A 26,629-nucleotide genomic window follows, 5' to 3' on the forward strand; every position below is an offset into this window, starting at 1 on the left:
TAATTTTTTTGTTTGCATTATATCCAGTTCTGTCTCATAGTCCTCCCTTTATTACCTATCTGCCTGGCCTTAAGAATAATTTTTCTAAGTTTCAGCATCCTTCTCTGTAAAAAAAAAAAAAAAATGAGGATAATAATATCTACCAATCTTGCAGGGTTATAAAAAAAAAAACCCCGTTGCCATCGAGTCAATTTCAACTCATAGTGACCCTACAGGACAGAGTAGAACTGCCTCATAGGGTTTCCAAGGAGCACCTGGTGGAATCCAACTGCTGACCTTTTGGTTAGCAGCTGTAGCTCTTAACTATTACTCCACCAGGGTTTCCATGCAGGGTTATAGCGAGGACTAAAAACAGTGTTTGAAAAGTTATCGGACTTTTCTGGTAAATATACTGTATTTTTATGCAAATAATGCACAGATCATACTTTTTTTTTTTGCCAACAGTGCAACTCCCATCTCACTATTCATAAGTAAGCTATGACATGTGTTATATGTGTGGGTCAGTTATTTACATGGTTGCGTTATTTGCAAAAAAATATGGTATATACTGCAAGCCAGAGTCTTATTGGTGTCTCCACTTTATTATTTTTTTGATTGAAATATAATTTACAAGCAGTAAAATTCACTTCTTCTAGTTGTCTAGTACTATGAGTTTTGACAGACACAGGCACGTAACCACCAACACAATCAAGGTACAACTTCCATCTTCCCAAAATGTTCCTTCTTATGCATCTTTGTAGTCAGACCTCTTCTCCAACTCCAGGCCTTGGCAAACGTGTGTCTAATTTCTGTCATTATAGTTTTGCCTTTTCCAGAATGTCATATACACGGAATCATACAGCACATAGCCTTTTGTGTCCTGCTTCTTACACTTGGCATAGTGCTTTTGAGACGCTGATGTACATATCAGCAGTTTGGTCCTTTTTATTGCTGAATAGTATTCCACAATAGTGAAGAATCACAATTTGTTTATCCAAAGTGACTGTGCCTTTTTGCACTCTTAGCAGCAGAGAATGAAACTCCTGTTTCTCCCCAACCGCCCATGCACACTTCACCGCAGTTAGGATATCCATTTCCCTAATGACGAATGATGCTGAGCATCTTTTCATGTGCTTGGTGGCCATTTCTACCTCTTCTCTGGTGAGGAGGCTGTTCATTTTTCCTGTTTAAAAAAACTGGACTGTTTATTTTCTTGAGTTTTGAGAGTTCCTTATGTATTTTGGATAGAAGTATTGGATCAGATATGTGTTTTGCAAATATTTTTTCCCGGTCCGTGGCTCTTCACTTTCTTAACACTGTCATTTGGAGAGCAGACTTTTTTATTTCATTGATGCCCAATTTATCAATTTTTCTTTATTGATTTCTGCTTTTTGAGTCCTATTTAAGAAATCTTTGCTTACCCCTGAGGCCGCAAAGATTTTCTCCTTTGTCTTCTAGGAGATTAATAGTGTCAGGTTACACATTTAGGTTTATGATTCATTTTGAGTCAATTTTTTATATATATAGTGTGAATTATGAGTCAAGGTTCATTATTTTGCATGTGGATGTCCAGTTGCTCAGTGCCATTTATTGGAAAGACTATCCTTTCTCCATTGAATTAACTCGACACCGTTGTTGAAACTCAACTGACTGGAAATGTGCAGAACTATTTCTGGATCCTTTATTCTGCTCTCTTGGTTTCTATGTTTGTCCTTCTGCCAGTATCACACTGCCTTGTTTACTGTGTCTTCATCGTAAGTCTTGAAATCAGGTTGGGCTAGTCCTCCAACTTTATTCTTCTTTTTCAAAACTGTGGTGGCTATTCTAGTTTCTTTGATTTTCAATGTAAATTTTACAGTCAGTTGGTTTATTTCTATAGAAAACATACAGCAGTTTTGATTGGGATTATATTTAGTCTAAGAAGTCCTGGTGGCACAATGGCTAAGAACTTGGGCAAACTGAAAGGTTGGCAGTTGGAACCCACTTAGCTGCTGCATGGGAGAAAGGCCGGGTGAGCTGCTCCCATAAAGATGACAGCCTAGGAAACCCTATGGGGCAGTTCTTTGTCACATGGGGGTCACTAAGAGTCAGGATCGACTTGGCGGCACCACCACCAATAGCATATTTAATCTATGTAAGTTAATTTCGGGAGAATTGACCTCTTAAAAATATTGAGTCTTCCAATCCACAAACTCTGTCTTCTCCATTTCTTTGGGTTTTCTTTGATTTCTCTCATCAATGCTTTGTAGTTTTCAGCATACAAATCTTGCACATCTTTCGTTAGCTTTATCACTAAGCCTTCCATGTTCTCCATGATTATTGCAAATGGTCACATTTTTTAACTTCAATTTCCAACTGTTCATTACTAGAATATAGAAATGCATTGGTTTTACATATTTATCTTGTATCCTGCAAACTTCCTAAAATCATTTATTAGTTCTTATGGTTTTATGTAGCTTCTTAGGGATTTTAAACTAAGCCAATCACATTATCTGCAAATAAAGACAGTTTTATTTTTTCCTTTCCAATCTGTATGTATTTTATTTCTTTTTCTTGCCTTATTGCACTGGCTAGGACCTCCAGCTCTACGCCATTCTAGGTCAAGGCGAAAATGAGAGAAATGGAAGATGTAGAAACTCTTCTCAAGAAAGAGCAAGTTCTTATGATGATGAGGGTGGAAGTCTTCTAGGTCTGACCTAAAACAAGATGATTACCTGGAGTCTCCTAAGTGGTGAGTGGTGGCATAGTACTGGCTTTGCAGTAAGATAACCCTTCAGACTTTTGGGCCCTGTGCCACACGCTACTTGCTAAATATTTTTTAAGACCCAATCTAGATTTACCTCCTGAGAAACTACACCCACATCTATACATTGATGAAGCACATGGCATCTGCTTCATAGACTATTCTCATTCTTGGTCTGTTTTTGAGCGGGACTATGGGTATCACAAACTACGGATAAATAAATTCTTCTATAACCCTACAAGATCAAGATGTGTGGAAGAAGATATCCAAATATCTCCTCCCATTCTTGGCAGGAATACTGGAATACCTCCTCCAATTTCTGGGAATTCAAATTTTTTTTTTTTAAATATTGGCAAAAATATACACAGTTGCACGCCATTTCAACAATTTCTACCTACACAACCCAGTGACAGTGATTATGTCCTTCAAGTTGTACAATCATTCTCACCTCCTTCTAAAAACTGTTCTACCACCATTGACTTAAACTCACCGCTCCCTGTAGCTTCTCATCAAACCTTTTGAGTTGCTGTTTTTTAAACCATAGTTCCAACTGCTCTGCACAGAGAGGTTAACTAGTGAATCACTGGCTGAATGAGGAGTTTGGGCAAAGAGCCAAGTATAATTTTTATGCGTGGTGATAATGATAGTAGTAGCTCTCAACACATTATTTTCAGACAAATAACCGGGTCATTCTGAGAATCAATTGCTGTGGCAAGTAGAGCCATGACTACTAAGAAGTAAAAATATTTTGAGAAGCTTCCCAGTAAGGGAAGACTCTATGCAGTTGGGGGGTGGATCTCCTTCCAGCCAAAGGTCTTGGTCATCTGCGTGGGCTTTGTCTTGTTCAACTGGCCCACTAACCGTGGCTACAGTCATGCCAGGAGCCTCCGACATCTTTAAAACGAGGCAAAAACTCCCAGGCTTGGGCTTCCTGTCATATCTCTACACATGTGGCAACCTTAGCGCAAAAGAAGAGGATACAGGGAGTGGTAGGAAGAAGCATGGGAGTACCAGGAGCGCTGTCTTTGCTCAGCCACTAACAAGCTTCCCGTTTGGAGCCTGTGGGCTCTGAACCTCCTTCTTCCCTGACAGAATGAAGGAGCCAGACAATATCACAGTGATGACAGGAACAGTCTTTTTTTTTTTTTTTTATGCTGTACAATTTGTTTCATGTTTTTGGCCTAAGAGTTTCCTATGTACTGTTTCTAATATTACAATTGCTCTGTGAGCTGAGCTGTTGTTGTTGTTGGGTGCTACTGAGCCAATTCCGACTCACAGTAACTCTACAGGACAGAGGAGAACTGCCCCACAGAGCTGTCTAGGCTGCAGGTTTTATGGGAGTAGAATGCCAGGTCTTTCTCCTGCAGGGCCACTGGTGGGTTTGAACTGTCAACCTTTCGGTTGGCAGTGGAGTGCTTAACCTCTGTGTCACCGGGGCTCCTACAGTGACAATAGGAACAATCTTTTTTTTTATGCAGTACAGTTTATTTCCTATTTTTTGCTCAAGAGTTTGTAATGCACTCCTTATAACACTGCAATTATTCTGTGAGCTGAGATGCTGTTGCTGGGTGCCGTCGAGCAGGTTGTAGCTCACAGCGACCCCACCTGACAGAGCAGAACTGCCCCGCAGGGTTTCCCAGACTGCCATCTGTATGGGAGCAGACGGCCAGGTCTTTCTTCTGCAGAGCTGTTGGGTGTGTCTGGACCACTAACCAAATAATGCTCGCCTTCTATGTTTGTTTGCCAACTGTGCCCTCCCCCGTGAGGTATTTTTGTAAGCACCACTATGAGTTTTTTTTACATGTTGCTGTAAATGTAGACGGTGCACGTTATTTGTGTAAAAATACGGTAATCGTTGGCCATTTGGTCTCATAGTGATGATTTTTTAAAGGAACGGAGTACTCACTAGAGGGCAGTGAGTTTAAGGTAATGGTGGTGGAATAATCTGGAAAAGGAGAGCGAGCAGAGCAGCCCAACTTGAAGAACGTAACCAGTGTTACTGAACTATACAGGCAGAAGCCGGTGGGACGGTGTACCTTGGCAGTGTATACTTTCACCAACACTAAAAAATAAGAGAAAAATAGTTCATAATTAAAAGTTCTTTTGAAATAAAACATCCTGACTTGTAGTGATAGATGATTTTTTTTTGAAAGAATTATTCTCTTATAGAAGAACAGAAAATGGTAGCATGTTCACTTTTCACCATTTTAAGTCGGTTCATTGAGAATTTTACTTCTGAAATTCCATCCTCCTCACTCACTATTTAGTCAAATAACATGGAGAGAAACAAACAGCAGACATTTCAAAGCAGATGTTCCTCGCCCCAGCCCCCAAAGTCTCAAAGCAAAGACAGGTGTGGGTCTGTGAATGGACACTCCGTCAGAAGCACAAGGAAGGATCGTTCATTCATACCTCTGGATTGAGACTGAACGCTTTCGCTGGTTTTCCCACACAAAGAAAATCAAAAATGATTTCTTTCATTGCAAAATCTAAACGCTCCTGTAGTGAAAACAAGAAATAACACAAAGGGGTTAAAGTATGCATTCAACATGAAAGGCTATTTTCATCACATGCGCCACTCAGGCAAATACTCAGAGAGGAGGGGTACTTCTACATTTTATGAATCACAGAGGGTTCCCGAAGGAGGGTCACACCCATCCGAGCCTTCAGTGGAACCATTTCTGTTTTCCTATGGTTCGCAGACATGTCTTCATTATACGGAGCCCTGGTGGTGCAGTGGTTAAGAGCTTGGCTATTCACCATAATGTCAGCAGTTCAAATCCACCAGCCACTCCTTGGAAATCCTATGGGTCAGTTCTGCTCTGTCCTATAGGGTCTCTATGAGTCAGAATCGATTTGATGGCAACGGGTTTGGTCTATACATGTAATTAGCTCCTAAAACAGAGACTGGCTGAAGACAAACAGAAAGTACAGAAAGCCTGGAGTGTCTGGGCTTATCAACAAGTCAAACTCTGCCTACTTGTACTGCGTGCCGTCCAGTCCTTTCTGACTCATGGCGACCCCACGTGACAGAGTAAAGCTGCCCCACAGGGTTTTTTAGGCTGTCATCTTTACGGGAGCAGGTCTCCAGCTCTTCTTCCCAAGGAGCTGCTTGGTGGGTTCGAACGGCCAACCTTTCGGGAAGCCAACGATTATGCCACCTAAATGCTGGCAACTTGCTAGAACTCAGTTTAAAACGTATTTTTTAAAATGCTACTGCAAATTGACCATTTTCTTCTACTCTCTATTAACATTGAAATTTCTTGGGCTCCGATCATATCAAACAATTCTGCCGGTGAGCTAAATCATCAATAATAAGACATACTAAGGTTTGCTGAATGGGGGCGTTTACGCCAGATCCTAATACTTAGAGACAGTGGCTGCTAAGACACAACAGCTTCATTTTATAATTAATCAAACCTGAAAAACGAGAGCACGTTCTCAGCCACTTGGTAACTCGCATAGGAAAGTTATGTCAAGTCATCTGTCTGCAAAGCCAGAAATGTCTCTCCCCAAGTGCATACCTTACAGAGGCATTCCACTGTACCGAACACACAGAGGTATCACATAGTAAATAGCCCATTAAGTAATAATTAGGAAGCCCTGGTGGCACAGTGGTTAAGCACTTGGTGCTAACAGAAAGGTCAGCAGTTCAAACCCACCAGCTGCTCCATGAGAGACGGATGTGGCAGTCTACTTCCGTAACGATTACAGCCTCGGAAACCCTATGGGGCAATTCTACTCTGCCCTACAGGGTCACTCTGAGTCGGAATTGACTTGACAGCAACGGGTAAGTAAGAGTTGAATCTCACATCTTCATATACTTAACAGTATTTTCACACATACTATGTCGCTTCATCTACACAACATTGTGAGCTATACTGAGCAAATATTCTCACCCCCATTTTACTGATGAAGAAACCGAGAAGAAAGATGATTTCTGACTTGCCTCAGTTACAGAGCTGGCCAAGGATGGACCAGCAGAGTAGTCTCTGTGGCTCCTCCACAAACCACAGGGAGGTCGAAGTTGGGGTAACACCATTTACTCACAAAGCGCTTTAAAATGTAAAAACTTTGGGTCTAAATAGTAAATTTGTTGTTAGGTGCTACCAAGTCAATTCTGACTCATAGTGACCCCATGTGACAGGGTCGAACTGCCCCGTAGGGTTTTCCAGGATACAATCTTTATGGGAGCAGATAGTCAGGTCTTTCTCCCGTGGAGCCACTGGGTGGGTGTGTACCACCAGCTTTTCAGTTAGCAGCTGACCAATTAACCACTGTGCCACCAGGGCTCCATAATATACGATATTGCTGTTTTTGTTGCTGGGTGTCACTGAGTCGATTCTGACTCACAGTGACCCCATGTGACAGAGTGGAACGGCCCCTTAGGTTTTTCGAGGCTGTCATCTTTACGGTAGGAGTCCTGGTGCTGTAGTGGTTAAGCACTTGGCTGCTAACCAAAAGGTCAGTGGTTCAAACCAGCTGCTCTCCCGGAGAAAGATTTACAGCCTTGGACGCCCTGTGGGGCAATTCTGCTCTGTCCTATAGGGCCGCTATGAGTTGGAATCTGATACACATGGGGATGCCATGAGTTGGAATCAACTCGATGGCAACTGGTTTTTTATCTCTTCCAAATATCAGACACTTTGCTGCTTCTTCATCACTTGCCAATTCCAGATTTGGAAAAAGATAAGTCACTTAAATTCTCTGTCTCAATTTCGTCATTTGTCAAATGCCAAAAATATTTGACTTACTCATGTCACAGTTTGTTTTGGGGGAAAAAAAATAGATATATATGTATATATATACTTGTATTTTTTTTTTATATATACATAGGTTATATGTGAAAATACTTCCCAAACCCTTCTGAAAAGTCTCTACACGCGAGAGATGATCTTAGACTCTCCGCCTCTTTGTGTCCCAGAGGTGGAGACCGGCCACTTGGAAGCTACTCACTACCGGAAGCACACCCATTACCTGAGCAATGAACTGGATGATTTTCACAAAGATGTTCAGGGGCATATCTCTGGGTACCACCCCGCGGGAGCCTCTGGGGAAAAGGGTTGTGACGATGGTTATAAGTCGGCTGAAAGACAAGGGGAGAAAAAAGGAAAAAAAACAAGCCAGATTGGCTAAGCTCCAGCTGTTGAGGGAAAATGGCAGATGTTCCACCTTATCTAAGGATCAGAGAGGATTCCAAAAAGCAAACCGCCTTGTCCCTTTCCATTAGTATAATTACTCCATGAAAAGTTTTTTCTAGAAAACTAAGGGCCATTGCAAAATCACAGGTAGTCCCCGGCTTAAAACAGGGTTCTGATCGGAAGACTCTGCTGTCAATCAGTTCTAAATCGAGTCCCTCTTTTTTTTTAGTTTTCATTACTATCACTTTTTATTATCCGTATGTTTATAAATCCAATCTCTATTTGTCTTTGGTGGTTGGAAACATTCCATATAAACTTACAGATATACTTTAACATATACTTGTAGGTAGTACATGTTACTAACGTAAGATGTACAAAACAAAACCGAAGGTCGTAAGTGTAGTTGGTCAAAACTCGAATACACTGCAGGTCAGGAATACATTGTACAGTCGTTTTCTTTGTTAAAGTGGGGAACTCAGCCCTACTTACGGAACGTGTCAGTCCTGGCAGAAGCTGTAGTTTCTGAAATGACCAAAGCCTGGAAAAGTACTCAGGACTTAGTGTTTTCAGGAACTATGACTTTTGAAGATCTCCCAGCTGGGTTAGCATAAAAAAATAGGTAGCAATAAAGAAAACGCCCTCTGCGTGGCCGGGTAATGTGGTCACATGAACCCAAGCCAGCTCCTTACCTCTGAGTGGCTGTGTTGCTTTCACATTTGATGCGAATCATGTAAACCCAAAGTAATCGGTACAAAGATTCCAGGGCAACTCGAGCCATCTTGAGGTCTTTATTCTACAACAGAAACCGAGACGTCAAGTTGCCATTTAAATGGTGACATATGGAGATTACTCTTCTCTGACTTCCTTACTCAGGGCCAAATGTCTTATTTATCCCTGAAATCTATCAGAATTCCTGGCATCTATGGAGGGTCAGTAAGGAGCCCTGGTAGAGCAGTGGTTAACCATCTGGCTGCTAACCAGAAGGTCAGTGGTTTCAACCCACCATCAACTCCTTGGGAGAAGGGCCTGGCAATCTGCTTCCATAAAGATGACGGCCTAGGAAACCCTATGGGGCAGTTCTACTCTGTCCTATAGGGCGGCTATGAGTTGGAATCAAGTTGGTGGCAATAGGGTACAGAGGATGAATAAATGTCTTCGAAACAGTCTTTAAATGTTAGTCTTAAACTTCTTACAGGCCTTTGGCCTTTATGTTGCCTTTCTTCCCCTGATGACATAGTGGTTAAGTGCTACGGCTGCTAACCAAAGGGTCGGCAGTTCGAATCCACCAGGCACTCCTTGGAAACCCTATGGGGCAGCTCTACTCTGTCCTGTAGGGTCTCTGTGAGTCGGAATGGACTGGACGGCAGCGGGACTGGTTGGTTTTGGTTCCCCTGTTTATGTTGTTGTTAGCTGCCCTGGAGTTGATTCTCACTCATAGTGACCCCCTGTGACTGAGTAGAACTGCCCCTTAGGGTTTCCTAGGCTGAAATCCTTATGGGAGCAGATCACCAGGTCTTTTTCCCTCGGAGATGCTGGACGGGTTCCAACCATCAACCTTTCAGTTAGCAGCTGAGCACTTAACCGTTGCTTCACCAGGGCTTGCTGATAGGAAACTAGCACATGATTCTGTAAAAGCACATAAAACCGCTGTCGTTAGGTGCCGTCGGGTTGGTTCAGACTCACAGTGACCCTATGTACAATGGGACAAAACACTGCCTGGTCCCACACCATCCTCACAATCATTGTTATGCTTGACCCCATTGTTGCAGCCACTGTGTGCAACATAATTACTAGGAACACTTGGCAAACATTAAAATTTAAAAGAACTAGTAAAATCAAATTCTGAGAGCGTATTTCCTTTTTCAGAATTAGGCGTTGCATAGCAGATGTGAAGGGAATGTTACCATTTTTCATATAGCTCAATACGTTCAGATTTTGGCATAAAATGCGTAGGAAAAAATATTACTCACCACTTGTTATGGATTGAATTGTGTCCCCCAAATATATGCTGCAAATCCTGACCCCTATACTTGTGGTTGGAGCCCTGGTGGCATAGTGGTCAAGAGCCTGACTGCTGGCCAAAAGGTCAGCAGTTTGAATCCACCAGCCAGCCACTCCTTGGAAACTCTATGGGGCAGTTCTACTCTGTCTTATAGGGTAGCTACGAGTCATAATCATCTTGAAGGCAACGGGTATACCTGTGGTTAAAATCCCATTTGGGAATGGGTTTTCTTTGTTATGTTAATGGAGAAGTATTAGTGTACTGTGTGTCTTAAATCAATCTCTTTTGAGATATAAAAGGAGCAGATTAAAAAAGAGAGTGAGAAAGCAGAGATGGGGAAAGATATATGCCATGCTACATAAAGATCACCAAGGAACCGAGGAACAGACGCTGAAAAGAGGCAAGGACCTTCCCCCAGAGACAACAGAAAGCCTTTCCCTACAGCTGGTACCCTCAACTCAGACTTCTGGCCTCCTAAACTGTGAGAAAAGAGCTTTGGTGGTGCACTGGTTAAGTGCTTGGCTGCAAATAGAAAGGTCGGCCATTCAAACCCACCAGCTGCTCTGTGGGAGAAAGATATGGCAGGCGGCTTCCATAAAGATTAAAAACCAAAAAACCAAACCCATTGCCATGGAGTCGATTCCGACTCACGGCAACCTTATAGGACAGAGTAGAATTGCCCCATAGAGTTCCCAAGGGGTGCCTGGTGGATTTGAACTGCGTGCCTTTTGGTTAGCAGCCGTAGTGCTTAACCACTATGCCACCACCGTTTCCTCCATAAAGATTAGAGCCTTGAAAACCTTATGGGGCAGTTAAAACTCTGTTCTATAGGGTTGCTGTAAGTCAGAATTGACTCAGCAGCAAGAGGTAAACTGTGAGAAAATAAATTTGTTTGTTAAAGCCACACACGTGTGGCATTTGTGTTATAGCAGCACCAGATGACCAAGGTACCACTGGCCAAGAATTCCTGAAGTATATGAAGGCCTTGCTAAGAAGGTGCCATGAATTTCTCATTACTCCACAAAGGTATATCGCTAATGTACGGTTGACAAAGCTAATTAAACATAAATATTAAAGAATTCAAGCTTGTGCTCCAAAAGTTGCCTGCTTCTGACTGACTGACGCTGAGGAAAAATCAGAACGTTGATGTTACATGAGCATTGAATCTGAGAGCTTGCTGACTTTGAAGGTCGGCCTTCCCAGCTCCCACATGTTTCTTCTATCCTGCTCTATGCCAAGCTGCCCCTCACGGACTTGCCCGCAGAAGGCATCAAAGATGGCTGCCAACGTCATACACTTGGGATTCAGACACTACGTTTATTATACTGAAGTGTGTGTGTCGGGGGGAAGAGCCTGTGAGAAAGGCTGGGAAGGATGTGGAGGCCAAAAGGGGGGAGGCATGTAGAACAGGTAAAAGGCAGAATGAGGCTGGTCTGGTGGTCCCTTACAGAATGATCTGGTGGTGTTGCTGGATGCTGTCTAGTTGATTCTGACTCGTGGCACCCCACGTGAGAGTACGACTGCCCCACACGGTACCCAACACAACATACTGGGTTTAGTTCTTAATATATGTGATGCAATTTTATCCTATTTTATAACTTATCTCTAAGTGGTGCAAATGATTAATGCGCTCACTGCTAAGGGAAAGGTTTGAGTCCACTCAGAGGTGCCTTGGAAGAAAGGTCTGGAGGTCTACTGCCGAAAAATCAGCCATGAAAACTCTGTGGAGCACAGTGCTGCTCTGACACACACAGGGTCACCAAGACTGAAAGGTGACTTCGCTGGACAACTGGTAAAACGACAACAGCAAAGAAAAACCTCATCAAGGATCTTTCTATCTTTTACACTTAAACTTGTAAAACCCGTTGGCAATGAGTCGATTCCAACTCACAGCAACCCTACAGGATAGGGGAGAACTGCCCCATAGGGTTTCCAAGGAGTGGCTGGTGGATTTGAACTGCCGCCCTTTTAATGAGCAGCTGAGCTCTTAACCACTGTGCCACCAGGGCTCCACAAACGGTGGGCGCTTGATGAAAACTTGGCGAGCTAAACTGAACTCTGCAGTGTGGTCCGGTCGCTCTGTAGTGCTCCTTTGTGTACTCTTCAGGATCTTACTCCCTCCCCCCTTTTTTAAAAACCCTAATGCTTGAAATCTGTTTGCATAGGGAGACACCTTCGGCCTCCAGGTCCTCATCTCGAGCCGTTTATTACACTCAGCGCGTCTCTCAGGTGTGCTTTGACCAGAGCTCCAAACACTGTTCCAACCCGGGGAGAGTAGAACTCCAAAGTGAGGTGATGCTGCTAGGTTTCAAAAACAACTTCAGGCAAAAAAAAACAAAAAAACTTTTTTTTTTTCTTTTTTGGCCATAGTGATAAATTGTCATGCAAAATATGATTTTATTTCTAACAAAAAAATTCATCACACACACATTTAGTGTTATATGCAGGAAACTGCAGCCCTGACATTCTTACTCACTTCCTTTTTTGTTGTGAACCAAATTACCATTTCTACCTGTAAAATGTAAAATAAAAGCACATACAACTGGAACTAATAAACCGATAAACTTTAAAGCAGAACAAATAATTAAAATGGCGCTGGACTGGCCTTTAGAGTACGGGAAGATGGATAAACCCACAAATAAAATACCTGAGAGGGGCCACTGTATTAGAGTTGGTAGCCCTGAAAAGCATCGCATTTTTCAGAATACTTAAAAGCTTAATTCTCTATCCACTGCTATTACATTTCACTGCCAGTCTGAGCAGAATGAATGACTCCAATCTTGGATTTCACCATCAGCCAGTGCATAGTTGGTGCTTAAAACAGCTCTAATGCAGATTATTGTGTAATTACGGTCGATGCCAGAACAATATAATTATCTTAACCACTTCATCAGAACGGAAGTATCTTAGAAACAACAACAACAACAAAGCAGCACGTATAGGCACTTACAGGATTTTATAAAAACCTAACCCGCTGCAGCTGAGTCAGTTCTGACTCCCTTATTCTATAGGGTCACCATGAGTTGGAATTGACTCAACAGCAATGGGTTTATGTAGGTGGTGGTGCGCTGGTTAAGTGCTTGGCTGCTAACCAAAAGGCCAGCCATTTGAATTCACCAGCCACTCCCTGGAAACCCTCTGGGGCTGCTCATCTCTGTCACACAGAGTCGCCGTGAATCGGCATCGACTTCACAGCAACGAACTACAGCATGAACAGGGGAGAGAAGTAATAGAAAGGCCAAAGACCTGTTCAAAAACCAAACCCAACCTGTTGCTGTCGAGTTGATTCTGAGTCATAGCGACCCTACAGGACAGAGTAGAACTGCCCCATAGGGTTTCCAAGGACTGGCTGCTGGATTCAAACTGCCGACCTCTTGGTTAGCAGCTGAGCTCTTAACCACTGTAACACCAGGGCTCCGTACAAAGGTTAAGACTGACATTTAAAGATTGTTTAGAAAACATGTATTGATCCTCTGTACCCATTGCCCTTGAGACGATTTCAACACTAGCGACCCTATAGGACAGAGTAGAGCTGCCCCATAGGATTAGCTAGGCTGTAATCTTTATGACAGGAGGAGGCCATTCTCCCGTGGAGCCGCTGGGTGGGTTCAAACCGCTGATCTTTCGGTTAGCAGCTGAACGCTTAACCGCTGTGCCACCAGGGCTCCCTTCAGGATTTTAGACCTTAGTAGAATTCAAAAATTCTACAGCTAACCTGTAAAGGAAATCCAACCACACCTTTGGACACAACTGTGAGCAGCTGGGAAAAATACATCCTATTTGCATATACATAAAGGAGAGTTTTCCCGTAGCTGTTTTTTTATCAGTGGATCACTGAAACTGTCAAGTACATTCACCACTTCAGAGTTCTAAAGCTAATCACCACAGTTGTTTTATCTGTAGGTTCCTCTGTCTCGGGGATGGTGGTCTCATTCCTCCCATCGCCCAGCACCTTTACTGTCCACCTGGGGAGCACTGTTCCAGGAATGCTGAGACTGACTCATGTGGCTTGAATAAAATACCTTCACATAATCACAAATAACCAAAACTCATCGCCATTGAGCTGATTCCGACTTATAGATACCCTACAGGACAGAGAAGAATGGCCCCATAGGGTTTCCAAGGAGCGGCCGGTGGATTCGAACTGCTGACCTTTTGGTTAGCACCCTGAGCTCTTAGCCACTGCACCACCAGTGGCAGGAAATAAGCGGTGTCTATAGCTGAGCCTTCCACAGAATGGAGTGTTTTCTCCCAGAATGTCACTTGACAGGACAGGTGTGGCGGAAGGATGGGGAGGGTATATGGGAGCTTCTGAAATCAATTCACATGCTTCTGTCAGCTAAGTATTATTTTTTAAAATTATTTACATAAAATATGACACTCCCAGAGACAAGGCAGAGATGGACCAGCTGGAGATTCTGTCCGATGCTGCTGACCCTAGACCCCAGCTACAAGGAACCTCTGCTGAGTTCGAGCCTTCAAGTCGATTCCAGCTCATGGCGACCCCACGTGTGACAGAGTATAATTGCATTGCAAAGGGTTTTCAATGCCTGCACTCCTACCGAAGTCGGTCACCAGGCCTTTCTTCTGTGGTGCTGCTGGATGGATTCAGACCACCAGCCTTTTGGTTAGTAGCCATGCACAGGCCGTTTGTGCCACCCAAGGGCTGATAACAAGGGGCATTTAATTCTATCTTTAAAGTGAGTGTCCTTAGAACAGATTTTTTCCTCCCAAATCTGAAGTGATTTCTCTTATCCCTAGTCATCACCTATAATTGACTATATTTAACAAGGAGAAGCCTTATTAATTTTTTTTTCACAATTCCCATGTTGTTGTTGCTAGGTACCGACGAGTTGGTTCTGACTCATAGCAACCCCATGCACCACAGAACGAAGTGCTGCTTGACCCTGCACCACCTTAACACACCATTACTATGTCTGAGCCCACTGTTGCAGGCACTGTGTCAATCCATCTCCTGGAGGGTCTTCCTCTTTTCGATGACCCTCTGCCTTACCAAACTTAACGTTCTTCTCCAGGGACTGGTCCCTCCTGATAACATGTCCAAAGTATGTGAGACAGCCTCACCACCCTTGCTTCTAAGGAGCATTCTGGCTGCACTTCTTCCAAGACAGATTTATTTGTTTTTCTGGAAGTTCATGGTGTATTCAATATTCTTTGCCAACACCACAATTCATAGGCATCAATTTTTCTCCAGTCTTCCTTATTCATTGTCCAGCTTTCATATGTATATTAAGGTGATTGAAAACACCATGGCTTGGGTCAGGCACACCTCAGTCCTCAAAGTGACATCTTTGCTTTTTAACACTTTAAAGAGGTCTTTTGCAGCAGATTTGCCCAATGCAATGCACGATTTCAATAGAACGGGATAACCCCACCCCCACCCCATCACCGTCAGAAATACATGTACCGGCCTATGAATGATACCGTATATCTCATCTAAGATTCTTTGGAGAGGACAGATACTTACTTTGAGGTTGGATAAGCAGTTGTTGAGGAAAACATGCCACCTGTTGAGAAACAGCTGCTTTTGACTGACACAGAGCAGGCAGGTCACCAGGGGGTACAAGGCCTGAAAAGGGAGGGGATGAGGTCACAGAGTGACTTATATTTCAACAAACCAGGTAACACATGTTGAAGAAGTAAAATTAATAACAGACATCCCACTTTGATTTTCAGGGTTTTCTTATCCAGGAAACCATAAAGAGCCTGAGAAAAACTGCAAAAGCCTGCCCGAAACTGCTCTTCTAAAAAAAAAAAAAAAACCCATTGCCTTTGAATTGATTCTGACCCATAGCGACCCTATGCTGCTAGAAAAGGAGAGTTGTCAAGCCATTATTTCCTGATTTAATGCAAAAGCCTCTTGGCTGCAGGTGGGTGGAGGGCCAAGTTATTAGCAGCCAGGCCCGAAGTGACCTGATGTCAGTGGATCCCAGAAAAGGAGGAAGGCAGCGTTCAGCGAATCAGGTTAAGATTAGCCAGTGGGTGATAGTCTATATATCTCCCTCCTCTTTTCCTCTTTTCTTTAGAAGTGGCTGCAGTGATGGGCTCAAGCATAACAAGGATAATGAGGATGGCAGAGGACTGGGCAGTGTTTTGTTCTGTTGTACAGTGAGTGGCTAGGAGTCGGAACCAACTCAAAGGCACCTAACATCAACAACTTCTCTTTACGCCTCATTGTACCTAGCTTCCTCCAGCCATTTGCTTTTCTGGAATCAAAATGGTTTCCTAAATGCACACAGAGCAACTGCTCAGAATAAACCTTATGTTCACATTTTGCTGAGCTTTCATGATTTTTAACATACACATCCCCCGGAACCACTTCTTAATCATCTCCCTCTGTGGGGTGTGCCAGCTAGAAAAAAAATAGGACACTTCCTAACGGAACAAGTACCAACGGGTGCTACCAGAGGTGAGCATTTGGCAAATGGTTTTTGATGATGATGGAATAATGTAGAGTGTGTGTAATGTGTAATAAGTCTTATGTATGTGGTTGTATGCTAGCGAGTTGATTCTGACTCACAGCGACCTTCTATGTCAGAGTAGAACTGACCCATAGGTTTTCTAGACTGTAGTCTTTGTGGAAGCAGAGGCTAGGTCTTTCTCCCTAGGAGCAGCTGGTGGGTTCGAGCCGCCAACCGTTTGGTTAGTTACCAAGTATTTAACCACTACACCACCAGGGCTCTGATTTAGTTCTCAGTCACAGGTTTTAAGAAAAAACTCACTGTCTTAAATCATTCTCTCAACCCCAACCGCCCCCCTCACCAAAAAAAAAAAAAAAAAAAGGGCAGGAAGATATACTAAGTTTGAAAGATATGATTGGCTCTTTTGCTGGTAAACATCTAGTTTGTGCCTGGCTTAGAGGTAGGTGTATGTATTTTCTTTCGCATGCAACCTTCCTGTAATTAAGGGAGATTCCTAAAAGAAATGTTATTGCACTGGTAAACTCCACAAGACAAACTGAACTGCAGAAGGAATTTGCTTATGAGCAAATAAACAGAGATGCTACTGTGCTTTTCCTGCCTAACTGGGCTGGTCTCCAACGGCAACTGGAAAAGATGGAAAAGCTAACGGGAGGCCACCCAAAAAAATACAGACACAGAGCTGGTCACCATTTTGCTGAATCGGATACCATAAATCTTTAATGGCTCCCGCTAAATTATCGTAATGAAGATTTAAACAAAATGTAACCAGCTCATCCATTAATTTGAACTGTGTTGTTGTTGCTGGGTGCCATCCAGTCGATTGCGATTCATAGCGACCCCATGTGAGAGTAGAACTGCCCCATAGGGTTTCCTATGCTGTAATTTTTTTTTCTCATTTTTTTTTTTATTGTGCTTTAGGTGAAAGTTTACAATTAAAGTCAGTTTCTCTTACAAAAACTTATACACACGTTGTTATGTGACTCTAGTCGCTCTCCCTACAATGTGACAGCATACTCCTTCTCTCCGCTCTGTGTTTCTCATGTCCATTCAACCAGCTCCTGTCCCCTTCTGCCTTCTCATCTCGCCTCCAGACAGGAGCTGCCTACATAGTCTCAGGTGTCTACTTGAGCTAAGAAGCACAATCCTCACCAGTATCATTTTATGTTTTATAGTCCAGCCTAATCTTTGTCTGAAGAGTTGGCTTCGGGAGTGGTTTTAGTTTTGGGCTAACAGAGAGTCCAGGGATCATGACCTCTGGGATCCTTCAGTCAGGCCATTAAGTCTGGTCATTCTACGAGAATTTGAGGTCTGCATCCCACTTTTCTCCTGCTCCACCAGGGATTCTCTGTTGTGCTCCCTGTCAGGGCAGTCATTGGTGGTATCCAGGTACCATCTAGATGTTCCGGTCTCAGGTGGATAGAGTCTCTGGTTTACACAGCCCTTTTTCCTATGCTGTAATCTTGATGGGAGCAGATCACCAGGTCTTTCTTTCACAGAGCCACTAGGTGGCTTGGAACTGCCGATCTTTTGGTGGGTAGCCAAGTACTTAATCATTGTACCACCAGGGTACTCGGCTGCTAACCAAAAGGTCGGCGGTTTGAACCCACCTTCAGCTCTGCGAAAGCAAAGATCTGGTGATCTGCTCCCGTAAAGACTGCAACCAAGAAAACCCTACGGGGCAGTTCTCCGTCACACGGGTCGTTATGAGTCAAAAATCGATTAGATGACACCCAACAACAAGGTCCATTTGAAGTAGCAAGAAACAACTGCCCCAGTGAGACACAGTCAAAGATTATTCACTTTGTTTTAAACCAACTTTGAACTATTGCCACCACTGGATGCAATTCTAATTTCAGTCACTAATCTTAAAAAAAAAAAAAAATGCATGCTGTTAGTCACAATGGACACCAGGCCCGAGAATAAATGAGCCAATCCATCACCTACAGAGCAACCCTGAGTGCTGCTTAGATAATGGTGGCCACCTTCAGCCTCTGGAGACCAGTACGCACCACATCAGAACTGGCCACCTACACAACACGCTTCCTCCACACCGTCACGGGCGCAGCTGGTACACCACCAGCTGATTCGGAAACAAGAGCCTTATTTGTCACGGAGGAGAGCATGCTATGGCAGTTTAAAAGAATGTTCTATGCTGTTCTTCAGTACAAAGGCTTTCCCAGGAATTGTTTTCCCAGGCCTTTGAGAATCTTTGCTCCAGGCTACTCTGTTTCCCAAATCTCCTTTCTGCCTGGTTCCATTTTGATTCTGCTTCTCAGGATAGAAATGAGCCAGAGAAGGCTCCTGGGGATTGAGAAGAGAAACTGTTATTATAAACTTTAGCCTTCAAATTGAAGGGAAAAAACTCTCAGAAATTAAAACAAAAAATCAAGTTAAGCCAATCTTAAAAATAAACAACAGAATCCTTGGGACTGAAAGGGCCATCTGAGGTGACAGGGTCTCATCCCCTCAGAGTACATTGATTCCATCACGGTCCACACTAAACTCAAACTCCAAATTTTGAAATACTACTTCTTTTTGAGGGATCTGGAAGTAATGCTATGGGGGCAGTTCTACTCTGTCGTACAGGGTCGCTATGAGTCAGAACTGACTCCATGACAGTGGGGTTTTTTTGGGTAGGTAACGCCACCATGTGTGGAATCTGATGGTTCTCAAAGAGATTTCTGCCTAGGAGTTTTCTGGTTTTTGTTTTGTTTTGTTTGTCTTGTGGATTTGCTCATAGTTACTAACCAAGGAATGCTTCTTTCGAGAAGAAAGTTCCAGTGTGGTATCGTAGAGGCTTTCAACAAAGTTTCTAAGGCAGGGGACATTCACTTCATTTTTCACAGCCTGAAACAGAGACGCGTGTTAATATGACATCCATCAGATGGTTGACTCTCTAATCCAATTTGAAGACGTGCTTAAAAAGAAAGATGTAACTCACAGCAGCAACTGGGACAAGAATTTCCACAAAAAGCCCAGCCAAGGCGTGCTTGATGTCTTTGTCTTTGACCTCAAGGAAATAATGTGCACATTCCTAGGGAGTAGAAAAACAGTAAAGTGGGGAGAGCAGATTGAAATATGTACATAAAATGTGTTTCAACAAGTTTAATTGTTCTTAACTCAATTATATACACTGACATGTTGTTATGTGCCATTGAGTCAATTCCAACTCATAGCAACCACATGGGACAGAGCAGAACTGCCCCATAGGGTTTTTTTTTTTTTCAATTTTTATTTATTTTGTTGTTGTTGCTGAGAATATACACAGCAGAACATACACCCATTCAACAGCTTCTGCATGTACAATTCAGTGACACTGATTACATTCTTCAAGTTGTGTAAACATTCTCGCCCTCCTTTTTCGAGTTGTTCCTCCACCATAAACATAAACTCACTGCCCCCTAAGGTTCCTGTCTAACCTTTTGAGTTGCTGTTGTCAATTTGATCCCACATAGGAGTTCTGAAAACAGCATAATGCCCAAGGCAGACATTCTCGACTAGTTAAGCTCAACTATAGTTTGGTTTTAAGAAGACTTCAGGGGACAGTTTTGGTTTCAGGTTTAAAGATTATCTCGGGGCAAAAGTTTCAGGGGTTCATCCAGCCCTCATGGCTCCAGTCACATAGGGTTTTCTAGGCTGTAATTTTTATAGGAGGAGATCCCCAGATCTTTCTCCCACGGAGCCACTGGGTGGTTTCGAACCGTTGACCTTTCAGTTAACAGTTGAATTCTTATCCATTGTGCCATCAGGGTTCCTTTTTTGCGTATCCAACAATCTATTAAAATCATTAGAGTCAAATATTTATATTTCATCCTAAACATTTGCAAGGGTCTTAGTGACACTTGGCAAGGCTGGTTTTCCTACCCTCCTCCTACTTCTGTTTCAAATGACTACTCTGAAAGGGTAAAACATCTATAATCAGCAAGCAGGCGTTCGTTCACTGAATCACTCACTGATTCATTCAATCACTTTAATACATCTCTATTGACTACCTACTGTGCGTGGAGCCATGGGCCCCTAATTAGCCCACCAACACTGATCCCCAGAGAAGGTAAACATGGGAAGAGAAACCAAAACCAAACCCGTTGTACAGACTTTAAACTTATTTTAGGCCCTATGCCCGACAGCCCTGGGCTCTGAGCTGTTTACTGTTCTCCCCGACATTTCTGGTGTGTTTATTATTCAGATAGTTTCATATGCAAGTCTGGACAGCTTCCCCTGCCCACCTCGGACAAGGAATCCTTTGGAACAGTTATGCAAACAAGTGTGTTTCTGCCTGCAGGCTACCGTCTATGTTGTTGTGTACCATGGCGTGGATTTTCGACTCATAGCAACACCCTTGATAGAGTGGAACTGCCCCATAGGGTTTTCTAGGCTGTAATCTTTATGCGAGCAGGAGGTTATCAGGGTGAGTTCCAACCACCAACCTTTCAGTTGACAGCTGAGTGCTTAACCACTGCGTCACCAGAGCTCTGTAGGAAGACTGCTATCGGCTGCCCAGAGACTCTTTCTGCAGGAAAGCTGGCCTGCCCAGAATTCTGCCAGTTTCTCTCTCCTTCCCAGTCTTATGTGCAGTGACTGAGTGGTCTATGTTAGATTTTGTTTTTACGGAATGAAGCCCCAGGACTCCTGTACTTGATGGCACGTTAACACCTACACTGTCGTTGACGGATGCGTGGAGTCGATTCCGATTCCCAGTGACCCCACGTGACACACAGAGCTGCCCCATAGCTTTTTCTAGGCTGTAACCTTTTGGGAGGTGGTTGCTCGGTTTTTTCTCCCATGGAGCCACTGGATGGGTTTGAACCACTGACCTTTTGGTTAGTAGCTGAGCGCTTAACTCTTGTGCCACCAGGGCTCCAATGCCTACATTACCTATTATCATTTATTTTCAGTCAATATTGGGGCCACTGCCGAAAACAATTTCTAAACTCCTTGCCTATCAATTCCATATTAACACCTCAGCCCAAGACAGGCCACACCAGCATGGACTATCACTGAGACCGTTTCCCCAATTCAATCATACGTACTAACACAGTGTATCAAAAAAATCTATTCAAATGGTTGGCTCCAAATGTTTATATTTAATCCTAAAAGTTCACATGGGTCTCAGTGACACTGGGCAAGGCTGATTTTCCTACCCTCCTCCTACTTCCACCCCAAATTACTACTCTGAAAGGACAAAGCATCTGTGACCAGCAAGCGGGCGTTTGTTCATTAAATCACTCCTAGATTCATTCATTCAGCAGGAGTTTAGGGTTCCCAGATTTGTGGCCCTTTGCCTACATGATTTTGCATATGTATGTAAATATTCTATTGCATTATCATTCAAGTACATAGATACATGTATTATTAATACAGGACAAGGATTCTCAATAGAAAACTAGTCAACAGTCACCGTACTCTCTCCATGTGCCAACCTTCCCATGGATTATCTCGTTAATTCTCAGAACTACCCTCTCAGGTTAGTGTCATGACCACCACTTTACAAATAAGGAAACTGAGGCTAGGAAGGGTTAGTGTGACTTGTTTAAGCTCACAGAGCTGCTAAGTGCAGCCTAGAGTTCACGTACTGTGCAGTAATAGTACATGAGTTTAAAGTGTACAATTGGTTTCTAGTTTATTCAAAGAGCTGTGCATTCATTATCCCAATCAATTTTAGAACATTTTCATTACCTCAAAATGAAATTCTGCATCCCTTATCAGTCTTCCCCTCCCACTATCTTCGTAATCCTCCCTTTCCCCCCTTAACCCCTAGGCAACTACTAATCTACTTTCGGTCTCTATGGATTTGCCTATTCTGGACTTTTTGTAAATTGCAATAAAAAAAAATGTGGCCCTTTGTGACTGGCTTCTTTCACTTAACATAATGTTTTTAAGGGTCATCCATGATTGTAGCACATATGAGTACTTTATTTCTTTTTACTGAGGAATCATATTTTACTGTATAACCCAAAAACCCACTGCCATTGAGTCAATTCCGACTCAGAGCGACCCTATAGGACAGAGTAGAACTGCCCAATAGAGTTTCCAAGGAGCGCCTGGCGGATTCGAACTGCCGACCTCTTGGTTAGCAGCCATAGCACTTAACCACTATGCCACCAGGGTTTCCGACTTCTACTGTATAGATAGACCATATCTTGTTTACCCATTCATTAGTTGATGGACTTTTGGGTTGTTTCCATCTTTTGGCTGTTACAAATAATACTGCAATGAACACTCCTATATGAGTTTTTGTGTGGACATATGCTTTCATTTCTCCTGGGTATAGATCTAGGAGTGGAATTGCTGGATCACATGGTAACTCTATGTTTAACTGTTTGAGGAGTTGCCAGGTTGTTTTCCAAAGTGGTTGCACCATTTTACATTCCTATCAGCAGTGTATAAGGGTTCCAACTTCTGTGCACCCTCGCCTGCATTTGTTATTACCTGTCTTTCTGATTACAGCCATTCTAGTGGGTGTGAAGAGGTATAGTTTATATTCTTAACCCTAAGCTTTTCGTTGATTAAGATCCGCACCAAACTGAATTCACAGCAGCATTAGAAAGATCCCTTCTGATGCTAAAGTTTTGTTAACTCTAATAGAGCAGTGTATTCTGCTAAACCCCCGTAGCCACAGTTGTTCTGTTAGCACAAAGGGATTAACACTGTGCTAATATATATCTAAACTTGTATGGTTTGGTTGTATTTTTTAAAAATTAAGATTCCTTTTTACACTGTGAATGAAAGATAATTCTTTCTTCATCTCTTTAAAGTTCTCATGCTTGTGAATGATAATACAGCCAACCCCAAGCTATTAATTCTAAAAAAATTTTTTAATAAATCAGCTGTCTTATTCCCAAAACAGTATGTAGCCCACAGGCAAAAAAGAAGTCAACAAATAATAAATCCCACGGTATATTCTACTTCAGCGATGATATGAAAGCTTTCAAATAAAATCATGTGTTTGCAGCTCTATTATCTGGTTACAAAGCACTTTGTGAATTATGGAGGAGAAAACAGGATTTTTTTCCAAATCGACCAGTCAATGGGCTTTCGCATTCCTGGTGAGTCATTCTGAAGAAGGACGTTGTTCAAGCTGGTGGCCCCTTGGCCCAGGACATTACCTGCATAAACTGAAGAGAAGCCTCAAAGTCCTCCACTGGATACATCTTAATCCGAAAGAATTTCATCCCCATTATCAAGCTGATAATGCTTTGAACCACATACGGGCTCTGCTCTTTATGCCGTAATTCTTTTAGTTCTGCCATAAATTTCTTCTTTACGGCAGGGAATCTAAGAAGAGAACACGAGTTATTTATCAAACAATGGGGAGGGAAGTCACTGCAGTGGAGGCTGCAGACATCCACACGTGACAGCACAAGTAGCGTAGGCCTCTGAATCTGGTGAAGTATAGTGGCCGCCATCTTGGAAACATTCAATATTTGGGATTTGGTGGAGTCCAATTTTCTCCTTTCCACTGTTATTCTATAATGTGCTCACCATCAACTTCAGGCAAGGGAGCGAGCAGGTAGAGAGTTATTTAGACTCTCTCAAAATGGTCTAGCTCTTAAATTGGGCATGACGAAAAGCTTCATTTCATCAGGCCTAGCAATTTCTAATATACTTCCAGACTCTGAGGGCTTGAAATCTCAAATTGTGAGTGTACGAGAAAGAACATACTGGGTCGGTGGTTTCTGACAGTGACAAGAAAGGGCTTTTGGATTTGTATTCCAAATAATGCCAAGAAATAGACCTACATATGTTTCTAAAGTTTTTCTGTTGTTTCTTTCGTAGCTCTAGGTTAATGACCATTGAGGAGTATATTTTTAGGTTAAAGGAAAACCAGTAATGGGAAAATTCAAGTCATATCTAAAAGATGAACAGGCTTTTTACTACCTGCATGGGACTTTACAATTTGATCTGGTGGATGAAAAAACAAGAACAAAACCAAAACAAATACACCCCCATCCCCAAAGAACTTAAAGTAAGTATATTATTTGAAAGTAAAATAATACTGATGACAACAGCAATGACATACCATGTTGTTCTTAGGTGCTGTTGAGTCAATTCTGACTCACAGCGACCCCCTGTGACAGAGTAGAACTGTCCTGTAGGGTTTTCCAGGCTTAAACCTTACAAGAGCAGATCGCCAGGTCTTTCTCCTGCAGAGTTGCTGGGTGGGTCTGAACAGCCAGCCTTTTGGTTACCAGCTGGGTACTTAACCGTGTCTGCTACCAGGGCTCCCTAATATATTGTACAGGGTTAAAAAAAATCAATCTTAAATCTAAGAGGACAGAAAGTAGTAGCAGATTTTCAAAGTACCTATGGCTAAAGGAATGTGCACATAAAAACTATCCAAGTTACTTCTGAATTGGCTGGTTTGATTCTTATTAAAAAAACAAGTTAAAGCTCTAAGACTCCTTGTATTTTGCTTCCTGAGTCTATCGGCCTGATGTTCTGTGTAAACGTAATGGCTGATCAGGAGCAAGTCGTGATTAGAAAGGGTAATTATGATTACTAAAGGGAAAGGGAAACTAACAGAATCCCAGAAGTTTGAAACGATTTTTGGCAGCTCAAAGTAGAAATTTCAGACAAATAATGTAGGTGGCAAGCATACTGATCGTGTTTCATCAAAAGCCAGCCCAAGACTGTAACATCTATCGATAAAGGTTAACTACACATTGACTAGCAGCCCTGGTGTCACAAAAGTTAAGTGCTTGACTGATAATCACAAGGTGGGTGGTTTGAACCCACCAACAGCTCTGCAGAAGAAGGCCTGGAGATCTGCTCCCGTAAAGATCACAGCCTAAGAAACCCTATGGGGCAGTTCTCCTCCGTCACGTGTTGTCGCTATGAGTCAGAATCAACTCGATGGCACCCAACAACAACATATGTTGACTGTTGAGAATAAATCATGGGTTATTTGAATCTGAGATTACTACTTTAAGAGAAGACTGGCTGGCCAAGGAGCTGTCTGGCGACTGGAAAGATTGGAACATTGTCCAAATTGAGGCATTGCTTACATCCTACTGTTGCAGAATCAGGATCAATACCCATGTCAGGAAAATTTTACAAAGCCAATGTTGGCATGAAAACATTGGCTTGGTGGACTAAATCTAACCTAATATGGAAATTCCTATAATCTTAGCATACTGCTTACTTATGATATTGTTTCCCAGTTCATTCACAACCAGCTCAAAATCAACAGAGCTGAGGAGAGTCATTCCAAGCTACCAACATCACTATGCAAAATCCACAAAAACTGAGGAGAACACAGAAAGCCATTTTTGGCTTATTAAACTTCCCAGAGAGTATGAAGAATCATGCTAAGACTAATTACAAAGAAATATGTTGACATTTTCAGAGTTGGACTAACTGGCAGGCAAATAAGCAATGATCGTTTTTCTGAACATTTCCGGGAATAAGGTAGAGACGCTTGAATGAATTGGTCAGAAAACTGTAATTTATCTCTTCAAAATCTAATGCTTTCATTATTCAACTGAATAGAAATATCTCCAAAATTCATTACATCGTTTTTTCCTTAGTGACTCACGAACCGCAATTTCTATAATACTCTATAATAAAACTACAATCTGGTCTCACACAAAATGGCCTATTGTTTACTTCCTATATATGCTTGGGCCAGTTTTTCTTTTTTCTCTGTTGCTGTCAGGCTTTGAGCTGATATTCCTCACTGGTATCAGTATATCTACTTCTAGAATTTTCTTCTTTTCCTTCCAGCACCGATGTGTTATGTGTTAGAGAGAGGTTTTGTTTGCGGTCGAGTTGATTCTGACTCATGGTGACCCCACGTGACATAGCAGATCTGCCCCATAGGGCTTCCAAGGCTGTCATCTTCAGGGGAGAAGATCACCAGGTCTGTCTCTCACGGAGTCACTGGGGGGGTTGGAACTGCCAACCTTGTGGTTAGCAGCCAAGTGTTTAACCTTTGTGCCACCAGGGCTCCTTAGAAAAACAGGTAACAGAGATTAATAGGTAAATGGGCTTAGAGTAAATAAGTCACACCAGGGAGTTTTGTGTCTCCGTTTTACAAACTATGTCTTAAGAACTATGCCTGAGCTCTTGCCTATAATGTGGCTGGGTAATGTTGCTGAGTAAGTAAAATCTGTTTTTTTTAACTTTTATTTTTGATAAATTGTGTATTTCATGCTATGAAGTTAAGAGATCCCATCTCTGGAAGATAAAAACCTATTTCTGAAGATCTCATTTCACAAGACGGGGCCTCACCGCTGCTTTCAGCTGGCCTCTCGGCCTGAATTCCCACGTCTCTGGCTCCTCTAACCGACCCTCGTGTGCGATTTTGCCCGATTTGCCTCAG

General features: G+C 42.6%; 1 protein-coding gene across 11 annotated transcripts in view; it reads right to left on the reverse strand.

Moving 5' to 3' along the window:
* The window catches only part of FRY (FRY microtubule binding protein), a 401,382-nt gene that overhangs the window by 166,451 nt on the left and 208,302 nt on the right, over positions 1-26,629 (reverse strand). For 10 of the 11 annotated variants that reach the window (XM_064269933.1, XM_064269932.1, XM_064269934.1 and 7 more), the window contains 7 exons: positions 23,415-23,583; positions 19,250-19,342; positions 19,057-19,155; positions 15,354-15,455; positions 8,553-8,656; positions 7,700-7,808; positions 5,135-5,221 (listed from right to left, as the gene is read on the reverse strand). In XM_064269933.1, coding sequence (XP_064126003.1) covers positions 5,135-5,221; positions 7,700-7,808; positions 8,553-8,656; positions 15,354-15,455; positions 19,057-19,155; positions 19,250-19,342; positions 23,415-23,583 — 763 coding nt within the window. Of the gene's footprint in view, positions 1-2,138; positions 2,338-5,134; positions 5,222-7,699; positions 7,809-8,552; positions 8,657-15,353; positions 15,456-19,056; positions 19,156-19,249; positions 19,343-23,414; positions 23,584-26,629 lie in introns of those variants that run through there. The other variant, XM_064269940.1, reaches the window with a different exon arrangement.

This window comes from Loxodonta africana, chromosome 17, assembly GCF_030014295.1.
Source record: "Loxodonta africana isolate mLoxAfr1 chromosome 17, mLoxAfr1.hap2, whole genome shotgun sequence".
NCBI classification, from domain to species: Eukaryota; Metazoa; Chordata; class Mammalia; order Proboscidea; family Elephantidae; genus Loxodonta; species Loxodonta africana.